We start from the raw sequence: 12,294 nt of genomic DNA, 5'->3' as shown, positions 1-12,294 counted from the left end.
CCTACAGCTTTGAAACTCCTTATTCCAAGCAGAACACAAAATGAAATCTGAAATATTAAGTAATTATGTTAGTGATTTTTCTTTTCACTCTATGGCTGGTGAGAACTCTGTATAGCAAACTTTGCACAAAATGCAAAGGAAACGATGTTGATAGTCGGGTTAGTTTACTACTAACAAGCAGAGAAAAACTGTTATTTTAATCTAAGTGAGTTCCTCATTTTGCTTTTCAAAGCCATTCTCTGTGGCTAGAATTTTAGCCACTGTGTGTGCGTCTGTGTCTGTGGGTGTCGACAAGAGAAACTTAACATCTCTTCTTAAATCAGCACTAAATCTCCACGTATGTGTAAGATTCTTACCCAATGTGCCTGCTTCTCTTTTTTTCCTCAGGTTGCATTCTTTATTTCTCTTATTATCAATTGCATGACATTTTCCTCCTTTACATATACTTTTTTCAAGTCTCCATGATGGATTATTTCACAGTTTTTTCCCCTCACTCTAGATTGGAATCTTGAGTAAATGTTGCCTACCCTTTTTTTCCAGCTTCAAATGCAATTGACATTTTGTACATACCTTTATTCATGTCACTGAGGGTAATGTTTGTCACTCTGGGACTCAGGGCCACGTGGATTAGCCTATTTCTATGCCTGATGGGGCCTAAACTTGCATTCTAAGCCAAAGGAAAAGGTTCAGACATCTGTATCTGTTCTCTAAATGTCTGCTTTGGCAGTGAGACCTTCATTCCAGCAAGAAGAATTGATTGTCCATGCTAGGAAGCCTTAATGATGCTTTGAATACTTGTCAACCCACTGTGAACAAAAGTGCAAATCGTGTAAGGGAAGACCCAGGGGACAACAGTCACCTAGACTACAACACAAACAGTGCCCTCTGGACTTTGCAGTGAACATTCTGCTCAACCACACATAGTAGCCTTTCAGTAGGAACATTATTTCCCCCTAAAATAAATAGTTTTCTATATCCTTAATGAATTTTTTGCTTGCCTGGAGATTATAATCAGGTCTCATAAATTAAACATCAGTGAACATGGGACATATATATATACATATACATATTTTTAAGCCTTATCTTTACTTTTCCTGTATTTTTATTATTCCCTAGAATAAATAGACTTTGCTTTTAAAGAAATCAAGTTATTTAGATGACATGAGAGTCAAAAGATCGTTTTATCCTTTGTAAATGAATTGACTTGCAGAAAAGGAAAGTCCTTAATGGTGAGCAAAACAGAATCAGGACACTAACAAGGCATTAGACACAGTTCTATTTATTTCAAAACATAAGGTTAACTCGATATTAATAAATATTTTTAACACTGAATATAGAAAAACTATTGTGCAGATTCCATGAAGACAACCTTCTAAAGAATCAGAGAAAAAGATAGTTCCTTCACCTCTAGGCCATTGATAGAACAATCTGGGAGCAGCAATAGCCTCAGAAATGTTGCAGGGAATTGAAGGAAGACAAGAGAGGAGTTGATAAAATTGGGAAAATTTTTCTATTCTCCTTTCCTTACTGGGACCTTAAAATTTAAAAACTGGAGTTGGAAAGATACATCTTCACACACATATGTGGTTCTATGTGTGCCTTCTTTCTCAATTTTGAAGAAGAATTACTAGTCAGGGTCAGGGTCAGGGTCAAAACAAGCACCTATAGTCCCAACTACTTGGGAGGCAGAAGCAAGAGGATCTCTTGAGCCCAAGAGTTTGAGGCTGTTGTGAACTATGACACCACGGCACTCTACCAAGGGCAATAAAGTAAGAAACTGTCTCCCCCACAAAAATAAAATTGTAAACAAGTTCCCATTTTCAACCTAGGTCTCTCATAACCCAAGCAAGAGCTGCTTCTGCTTATGCTTAAAGCTTGGGCACAACCACCAACTCATAAGCTGGAGAACTGAAGGTGCCACTGCCAGAAGCTCTGTGCAGATCTGAGTCCTTTTAGTGCTGTCTCTGGATGAGCTGGCCCTACACCCTCTGCAACTGGGGTCAGCGTACATATCAGCCAGGGAGCTGCCCAGGCCCCCACCCATGGAGGGAACCTCTCTGTCCACATTTTTCCTGTAAATCTCAAATAAAACAACCTCACACATTTAGGGTCCCCCTCCCCTGATTATAATAAAGAGTAAAGAAATGTTCCAGAAAGGAACAAAGGTAGACCCCTTTCAGATCAGCTGGAGTCAGAGTACAAACTCCTGCTCTGGGAGGCTTGCGGGCATAGAAGGGACCCTCAACTACTCTTGGCTTTCTCGGGTCTTTTTCCCAGAAGGCATAACTCTGAAAGCCACCACTGCTCTCAGGAAGTTTCTGGGTAGGATGAGGAAGAGCAGAGTATGCCTTCATGTTGTTACATGATCTCAAGGCCAAAGGGAAGCAGAAGACAGCTAAAGAGAACAAAAGAAGTTTGCAGTGAGTACAACAGTTTCAAAGGGAAGAATTGTCTCAGGTTCTGGCTCATTTGAAGACAGCTAAAGGCCAAGGCTTAGCCAATGAGCCGGCAGAACAGCTACATACACTTTCACTTTTCTTTGGTATTTTTTTAAGCTAAGGAGGACCTCAGGGATTTCCTAGTTTAATTCCTTCATTTTCCATTTCCTGCAGAGGGTAAGCAGCCTACAGGGGCCTCACAGCTCATTCTATCTGCTTGGAGGCTGCAGGGAGGGCTGGGGAGGCTGCAGTGAGCAATGTGGTGCAGGGGGCCTTGTGCCATGTGTTTAATTACATGCGGAATCTGGTGCAGAGGAAAACTTCCCACCCTGGGCCTTTCCTGTTGACTTGTCACAGACATGGGCAGGTCGTGGACTGAGCTTATCCGTGGACTTCCCTCAGGAGGAGCTGCGGGGGTGCAGGTGTGCCTTCACTTCCCAGTCCGGGAGGCCACCTGGATAGCTTTGATCCACTCTGTGCGCTCCTTGTGGGTGGCTGCTTGCAAGAAGTAATGCACTTCATCTGCCGTGATAATCTCAAAAAGGTTCTCCTCTTCACTCTTCCTGCCTAGGGAAAGAAAAAGGGAAGGAAGGGCAGCACATTCAGACACCAGACAGGCTGCTCGGTCCGCCCTCCTCTGCAAGTCAGGAAATCTCTGTTTCTTAGTGTTCTAAGGAAATGAAATATGTGATTTTCAAACCTATATTGCATGATTATAGAATAATTTATTGTATAATTATATATAGTATTCATGTAGATAGATATATAGTATAAAGATGTGTGTGTATATGTGTGTCTATTTTTAAGAAATACATGAAACACTCAAAGAGAAACATTTTCTTTTATAGTTTATAAGCAAACTAAATTCCTCATCTTTGCATATTAACAGTATTTAATGAGTCATCTCTAATAGTGTCTAATGAGTACCTTTCCTCTGTTCATAACACAAGCCAAGGGCTGACCTTGAAATCTACCTATCTATCTATTTATCATCTAGCTATCTGCATACAGAAGATTGGGCAGTTAAGTTTGTGAACTCATCCTAGAAAACAGTGCTACATAGCTCATTGTTGAATATCACCACAATCACCAGATGGCTGAGGGGAGTACTTCAAAGGTGATAATAGTGATATTCAGCAAGGAGGTATGTAGCACTTAGTCTAGGATAAGTTCATGAACTTAATTGTCAGACTTCATATACATATACAAAGCCAGATCTACTACCAGCACCATGAGTACAACCTGAACTGGTGCTTATCAAGGGCTAAGTTAGAGCTTCTGCTGACAGATCAAAAGGCAATATACTGGCCAACACTGGGACAAGACCTAAAATATCACAAATCAAATTAAAAAACATGTGCCCTACCCCAAAACTAAAGCATAATTCTTGGGGGAAGGGGGTGAGGCAGTTTCAGGTATGGTAAAGATCTAGATTTTGCAACTGTGGTATTTTCCCATCCACTTGATCATACCACGAACCCAAGGTGGCAAGAGTTTGGGATGTGAAAACCACATCACCCCAGACATACCATTTCTTTCCAGCTGCTAAGAAGTCAGTTTACACCCACATGGTTATTCCATGCACCAAATCATAGACTTGTGATCTGAGGTCATCTAGTGTAACTGCTTCATTTTTACAGGAGGAACTAAGATCCAAAGTAGTTAGGTGACTCATGGAAGGGCGTGAGGATAACTTCCTAGCACACACCTGACTGCAACTCATGTGCTCTTGCCTCTCACTTCACTGCCTCAGGTACAAAAGCTTGTTTGGTTGTGGGATAGTCCCTGGTCTACATATGTGAAAGACTTGCATTAAGCAAAAGCACGTGAATTACAGGTGTCAGGGGCTGACAACTGTCCGTCTAAGCCAGTCCTGAAGACATGGAGTTTTCTCAGTGCCGGTCATGGACTTACTCAAGGCACCTACGAAGCCACTCCAGCTCCCTGAGGCCTGGGAAGCCCAGGCAGCAGTTGGGAGAGAATAAATAGCTCTTGGTCTCTTCAATGTTTTCAGACAATAAATCCATTCAGGCTTCTGCTGATTAATGGACAGATCGATATTGGTTCAGGATGTTCAAGTACAGGAAGGGAATCTGAGCAGACACACGCCTCTCACACAGAAATTACCTTACCATCAGAGTTGCTCTCCACTGAAGTCACCACACAGCCTCTCAAGCGAATTGCTCCCAGGGGATCTTCCCCCTACAGGAAAGAGAAGTAGTTCCTTATGTTTGCAAAATAGAGTGCATGGATATACCTTTTCTTGTGGGTACAAAAGTCATACAAACTTACTCTGTTATAGCTCAGAGTCTGCCCAAAACATAAGAACAGAAGGACATTAAAGGAAACTACTTGGAGACCTAAGGTCCTTCCATATCCTCCACACTCCACTTTGGTGGGGCCAGGAGGCTGGATGAGAAGATACACATCACTATGGACCTCCATCTGGAGGAAAGTGGCAGGCGAGGTGGAAAAGCTCATGTTTCCCACTAAGAAAGATCTAGGTGTTTCCAGAGCTTGATGGCCCCATGAGCCTGCCACAGTAATATAACTTTCACAGGAGTGATCAAAGGGCCTTGAGATGCGAGCAGAGGCTGGAGACATAGATAGAGCTATCTTTATGCTTTGGAAGTGGCTTGTTTTATTGAGAAAGAAATAAACAGTGCTCTCATCCACGTAGACCAGGATGAGGAATTACCAACATTTTGCATATGGAACCATAAGTAAACATTGGACTTCTTGAGTTCCCCATGAAAATATCAGTTTGGGGTAAACAAAAAATTATATTGAGTTGAGGAAATAAATTGTATAGTAATTTTTTTTTCCATCCCTTAGCTCAGGCCAGCCTCAAAGGCCCAAGATCTCAGACTCCTGCAGCAAAAGAAGGTAGGAAATAGTGAAGGGGAATGTGAGAGAAAATAGTGGGTGGTGAAGAGAAAAAGGGGGTATCAGCAGAGGAGAAAGTGGAGTGGGAAGCCAAGCTCCCGAATGCAGTGGAAGAATGGATTATTGACCACAAAATCTCACCCCAGCAGGGTCGTAGTAGTGCAGGTAGGCAGGGTCTTCTCTCAGAATAAACTTCCTCACTTTCCAGTTTTTCCTCCTATGCCCCTGTATCCAGGATCAACAACAAAAAAGAAATGGTGAGTTTCTAGCATCACTCTCTACACACAATACCTATGTAGTAAGTCTTTACTGAGTTGAAAAGAAAAGGAAAAGATGAAATATTAAGTCCAACCCAGGTTTTTTTTTTTTTCAGGGAGACAGCACCAAGGCCAAGTAATAATTTGGATATTATTATATTAAATGAATGGCTTAAGTTATTTCTAATTATTGTCTTCCAGCTTTTATACGACATAAGATAGTACTATATGTTATGTTAGAAACATAGGGGACATAAAGAGGTTTAGGATATGGCCCTGCTCTTCAGGGAATTTATGACCTATGTGGAAGTATAAAATAGCAAATGCCCAAGTCACACAATTGGGGTAGACAATGGGTTTCAAAGATATTACATGAGAGATATGTAATTGTGGGCTTTGGATGTCAAAGAAACCCTCAGAAAGTCCTGCCGACTGACCTTTGTGTGGGACATACAGGATTTAGGTAGGTGAGACAAAGGTGGGTGGGAAGACAGTTGCCGCACAAAAGCAGAAGTGAGAATGCACAAGGCCTGCTCTGGCACTGACGAATGAGACCAGTCTGCCTAGAACAGAGGGCTGCGAGGAGTAGCAGAGGCAAGGTCGGAACAGTGGACAGGGACTTAGTGAAAATAAAAGATAGGGGCAGTGGCTCATGGTTTTTGAGTAGGAAGTGAAAAGATTCCATTTTGGGAAGATAATATGGAGCTACTACATACTAGGATGAACCAGCCAGTTAGATGAAAGGAAAGCCAGGGGAAAGAAAACAAAGTAAAAAAGGAGACCATTAGGGAACAACTGCAACCATCTGGGCATAAAATTACTAGGAACTAAACTTTCATTAGCAGAGTGGAAATGGAAATGAATGTGGCTGTAACAGACATGACGAAAAAAGAACAGGACTTGACCTTTCCCCATAGACTTAAACCTGGCAAACTGGGAGTTTCCAAGGCAGGATTTATGTCTTGCTCATTTTCATTACCCAGTGCCCAGCACAGAGCCTGGCACATGAAAGCTGCTTCGTATCTGTTTGTAATTGCCATGAATTACCCAGTTATTTCCATTAGCTTATCACGGATTTTAAAATTTCATGGTAAACCTTGTTCTGTGATTTCCCACAAAAAGTTCAAATGATTTAACTCCAGAAACCAAAACAAATATTAGATTAGATGATAGTTTCTGTCTTGCTGATATAAAGAATACTATTTATAATTTCTAAAGAGCCACATATTGACAAGTTTGCATATAAATGTTCCAATTTCCTTCATGGCACTTGTGTTAAAAGTAATGAAATGTGTGCTTTTAGCAAACGTGCCTTCTTCATAAAGCCAGGCCAGAGGAGTTAAAAGGAAGCTTTCAGGAATGGGTCTAAGTTTTTTTGGCCAAACATTTGGTGAAGAAATTCGTTTCAAAAGAAGCTTTTATTTGTCTGGAGGATGGAGCCAGGAACTCTACACAGTAAAGTGCCAGGAAAGACAAGATTTCTCCCGGCTATGTCATGTCCAGGTTGGCTTTCGCAAATCATAGACTTCTAAAAGTATGGATTCTTACACTTGGCCTTAACTAACATTGCCCATAAGATTAAGGATGCTAAAGTTGCAACCCTGCCCCACTTCCTCTTCATAGATAGACACACGCATCATGCTCTCTTATGCAATTGCTGGATGATCACCAAGTTGTCATGAGTCAGTGGAAGGGAAGGTAACAGGAGAATGTGAAATCAGCCCATCTTGACCAACCATCATATTCCCTGTAAGCCCTCGCTGACATCACAAGGTGCATGTTGAAGAGTTCGGTGTTAATAAATAGATTTCTGACCATCTTTCATTTCTTGAGTATTTCCTGAGGAGTTTCAAGAAATGTGTGCATGCCTGTCATTTCCAAGAATTGTTGCTTCACTGTCCAAGTCATCTACTTGTACTTCACTTAATTCACCCTACAAGTGTTTTTTGCCTGTTACGTACCAAGAAGGATGCTGAACTCTGCAGCAGATGCAAGAAGAACACATGCAACACATTGTCCCTCTCCCTCAAATAATCTACATGGAAATGTTAAACAAGGAGATACTTTATTCATGGTCACAACAGAAGGAATTATATAAAAAGGAATGAGGTTGAATATAATCCAAGATCATTCATCCTCAAACTTGCTACATTTGCCAGTTAGAATTACTTCCTCTGGGATGAGAGAAGTGGAAATAAAGAGGAGTGGATAGGCTCCAGTTGGACACAGCTACTTCCCATCTGTGAGGTGTGGAGCACAGGTGTCCTTTCTCATGCTAGTAAGGCTTCTATGGAGGTTAACCCTGGCTCACTCCCAGCAGTGGACACAAAGTAGGTGTACTTTTTGTAGAACTTAAGTTTAAAATTTTTTTAAATGTTCCCTCTTGTGATTCTGATATGAATCAGGGTTACATTAACCACTCACCTAAGAGATTAGAAACATTAAAGGGAATGAAGGGAATGCCAATTCAAATAGAAGAGGTTTTGCTCATCGCCTTCTGCTGACAAATAAAATTAAGAAACATTCCAAAAGGACACAGCACATGAATCACATAGATTTCTGAATTCTTCATGTAAAAAGGAAGCTTCTAAGGACTACTGAAATTGTTGTATTGTAATAATAAGGTAGATTAGCTTTTAAGAAAATGGCTAGCTCAAGTTCTCAGTGATTCTCACATCAGAATCACTTGGGAGCTATAAAAATTTAGACTCTGATTTAATTGCCAGGGGATGCAATTTTAACAGTTACCTGGGAGAGTCACAAGTGCACCAACTGGGCTAGCTAAAGCTAAACTGTACCTACCGAAGGCCATGTAAAGGAGGGCAGAGGAAGACACACAGGAAATTTGTTTCCTGTCCCTATTTAAAACACACTTGGGCACCCATTACCCACAGCCACTTTTTGACCATACAAGGTCTCCAACTGGGGTGCTTTGCTCAGACATGGCTCCAGACCAGTCCAAATATCTACCCTTTATAAAACCTCATGCTCAGTTTTCAAAGAGCCCCACTCCAGATTAGGGCTTATCCAATTAACTAATTCAAGAAATAGCTGGTAACAATATAGATGTATGGAAGGAATCAACAAAATAAGGAAATTGCCTCCCAAGTTACTCTTGTCCTAACAGCCATCTTCCAACACCTGCAATCAAAAAGCAAGGAACGTAGGACTGTTTGGCAGAACCAATGGGGAAGCCAGCGGTGGGCAAACTCTGCCCATGGACAACTGCCAGAGCCTTCCTTATACAAGGCTGACCTGCCCCAGGACTTTCCTTCAATCTAGTTAACTGGTCACCCATCATAGTTCAAGAATTTTTTCTAAATCCTTACTGTATTTAGAAAGGTACCCTGTTCTCTTAAAACCTCTGGTGAAGGTAAGTTTCCCATTCTAATGAAGTCATATGGCAGTGAAACTAAAGATCCATGTTGGGCTACTCCCAACTAGTCTGAAGTCTCTCTGTGTAAATGTAAATATATGCTCTGATCTGGGTTTTCCCTCCTTGCCCACCCCATTAATCACTAATATGGAACTTAATAGGCCCTAATATAAAGTCAAATCTCTCAGTTCCATGGGACCTATAGACCAGGCGTCCTCAAACTTTTTAAACAGGGGGCCAATTCACTGTCCCTCAGACCATTGGAGGCCGGACTATAGTTAAAAAAAAAACAAAACTATGAACAAATTCCTATGCACACTGTGCATATCTTATTTTGAAGTAAAAAACAAAACGGGAACAAATACAATGTGGCCCACGTGCCGCAGTTTGAGGACGCCTGCTATAGACAGTGAGTTCATGGAAATCTCCTTCCAGCAAAGGGTTCTTACCATTATATACCAAGCAGTGCTTTTAAGGCAGCTCACAGCACAGCCAGGAAGGCAAAACCTTGGCCCTGTAAAGTGGCCTTGGCCTCTATGTCACCATGTGCTAGTAATTTGCTTCACCCTGAATATTCCCTGGTCTTCCTGCCACTTCTTCCTCTACCAGGTGCTGGCCCTGGCTCACACGCTTGGCCCAGACCATGTATTATCTTGCCTCTTGGCATTGTCGCTTGCCTTGGCACCTGGTAACTCTAGAGTTCTTCAGTTTGTACTGACTCCTGCCTTCCGGAATGATGGTGGCCTGTACCTGTGGACACCTGCACTCCCCCCAGGACGCCATCCATACCCCCAGTCTGGATTTGACCTTTGCCTGCTGTTCCTGTGGAGCTGGCCTCAGGCATGCCCTGGCTGGGTCTCACCATGCCCTCCTTACAGTCCAGAAAAGCACTGTTATCGTGGTATATGATGTTCCCTCTGGACGGGTCCGCTCCTGTTTCCCTGCTTACTCTGAAGGGAGGAGGGACAGCCAAAATGCAAGTACTTTCACCATGAAACACCTCTGTCTTTTGAATGGCATCTCTTAGATAATTTATCTCCTCCAGCTAATGAAAAGAGCAATATTTTTATTTAGTTTTTAATTAAATCATAACTGTATACATTTGTGGGGTACAATGTGATGATTTAATATACAATGTGGAATGCTTAAATCAAACTGATTAACATAACCATTACCTCACTTGCTTATTTTTTGTGGTAAGACATGAATAATTTACTGTTAGTCATTTTGAATTATACCCTTGCGTTGCGCACTTTAGGTGAGAGCCTACCAAATGGCCTTCCTCCTCCCACCAATCACCCTCCCCTTTCTGGAAACATCTTTTTGTCCTATGAAATTGATACAAGAGGCATCTCCCTACTTCTAGGGGCATCTTCTGCCCTGTCTGCCTCAGTCTTCCTGACCTAATGCCACTTTGATCACCTACATACATCTATTTCTCACTCTGTGGCCTTGTTTTCTGCTTGACTACAGGCCAAACAAATGAAATGTCATTTGGTAATTTAGAAATTAGAAGGACCCGGTAAGGGGGAAATGCTGGAAGGAAATAGTGGTGGCCACTCACCTGCTTCAGTAGACAACCCTGCTTGATAATGACCCCTCTGAATTCTTCCTTCAGAATCACGTCGTCATCACTGGAATTCTCTTCACAGAAGAACCCGCTGTCTGGCTATTGGGGAATCAAAGGGCAAGTTGGTTCTACCAGTAAGCGTACCATTGCCATCCCCATGTCCCCTCCCGCCACTGGGGTAGACACTTCCTTTTTTCCCCCCTACTGTGTATATCCTGATCTGTACTTCAAAGGTTGTCCTTGACTAGCTAGTTTCTCCTCTGCTTTTTTGCCTCCACTCAGGTGTGACCTTACCAATATCCTTTTATTCTACAGGGTCCCCCAAGCTATATCCTAGGTTTAGCTCCATCTTCCTCCCTGTACACATTTCTGCCTTCAAAGCCTTCCTTCCCTTGAGTGGCCATAGGCACATCCTTGAAAGCAATGTGGGCTGATTTATAATTAGCAACAATATCTTCATCTCAACCTTTGCCACTAAGCTCCTTCTCTGAGAAAATGGGGAGCATGTGTCCAGCCTCATCCCCTGAGGGCAAGAGGGAACTGGAACTCACTCAGCAAGATTGGGTGATGAATCAACAGAGGAAGAGGAGCCTCTGTGAGGGGTATTTTTAGAATCCTGCATTTAAATAGCTATAAACAACTAGACCTTGGGCAGGGTTGAGGGAGGGGGTGGGGTGAACCAAATTAACAGTAGAATTTCCCCAAAGTGAAATGAAACTCTCTCTGGGGCATTCACTTTAGTTTTGTAAGAAGAGTGGTTCTTTTAAGTACCTTCCTAATTTCTGTGCTCTGATCCAAAATAGAAATCAAATTGCCAGAATTCCCCCTAGAAAGCCTCTGTTGCTTGTTTTTCACCTGGGTGGAGTTTAGCTTCATGTTGCATAACATCGTGTTTCCCAGTCTTGAGCAGGCATTCAGAGCAAGGGAGGCACACAACATGATTGCGGGAGGGGACGTGGATGAACTTGTTTTGAGTTGAATATTTTGACATATATTTGGAATAATACAGCTAGCCCATCACACCTGTGACTTTATGGATGCCCCTCTGGAAAGGAAGCTCCACAAGGGCTGTGTTTTGCCTGTTTCCCATCCCGTACTTCTGTATCTCTTTGTCTAAGAGAGTATCTGCCATGAACTAGGCCCTACCAAATTTTTCAAAATGCTTAAAACAAGAAAGATGTAATACAATAAAGTTTAAAAGGTCAGTGTAAAGAAAATTATTTAAGTAACCAATCATTTTCTTTTAACCAGTTGACTTGGATCTGGGAAGGGCATTGTAGAGGAGCAGCTATCAGTTCTGGGACACACAGTGTAATGGCAGCTCCAAATGGGCTTGGGAGCTTCCGGTATTTTCTGTTCTTGCTGGCTGACCTCGTTCCTACACCTCACCTAACAGCACTCTGTAGAATTGGGCCATTATTTTCAATGTATTTCTACGAACTGAAATCAACCTAGAATCTAGATCTTCCATTACAGGGAGAATAGATGGATTGCCTTCCTCACTTACAAAGTAGTAGAAGGCATCGGGGTTGTCCAGGAAAGGGTTTTCAGCAGTCCCATCCACTGCGTTCTTGGCCATGTCTCCAGCAGGCTGCAGATATCCCTCGTTGAGCAGTGAGGAGGCAATCATGATGCCTTCCTGACGATTCCGGACAGACTGGTTAGATACCAGCCAGTCAATGACACAGCTACCTAGATGGGACCAGAAGAGGGAGAGTGAACTCTCATTACTGAGGAAAAAGTCACAGGCAATCATCCCTGAACTTA

The 12,294-nt window shown here is 42.3% G+C and overlaps 1 protein-coding gene across 1 annotated transcript in view; it reads right to left on the bottom strand.

The window, feature by feature from the left end:
- Positions 1 to 1,269: 1,269 nt before the first annotated feature.
- The window catches only part of PLEK (pleckstrin), a 37,591-nt gene continuing 26,566 nt past the window's right edge, over positions 1,270 to 12,294 (bottom strand). The window contains exons 5-9 of the mRNA XM_053589009.1: positions 12,035 to 12,219; positions 10,522 to 10,626; positions 5,466 to 5,549; positions 4,571 to 4,640; positions 1,270 to 3,005 (exon numbers count right to left, since the gene is read on the bottom strand). Coding sequence (XP_053444984.1) covers positions 2,869 to 3,005; positions 4,571 to 4,640; positions 5,466 to 5,549; positions 10,522 to 10,626; positions 12,035 to 12,219 — 581 coding nt within the window. The 3' untranslated portion in view covers positions 1,270 to 2,868. The remainder of the gene's footprint in view (positions 3,006 to 4,570; positions 4,641 to 5,465; positions 5,550 to 10,521; positions 10,627 to 12,034; positions 12,220 to 12,294) is intronic.

Source organism: Nycticebus coucang, chromosome 4 (assembly GCF_027406575.1).
Source record: "Nycticebus coucang isolate mNycCou1 chromosome 4, mNycCou1.pri, whole genome shotgun sequence".
Lineage (NCBI taxonomy): Eukaryota > Metazoa > Chordata > Mammalia > Primates > Lorisidae > Nycticebus > Nycticebus coucang.
The sequence above is the reverse complement of the archived record's forward strand: the minus strand, read 5'-3'. Positions and strand labels throughout refer to the sequence as shown.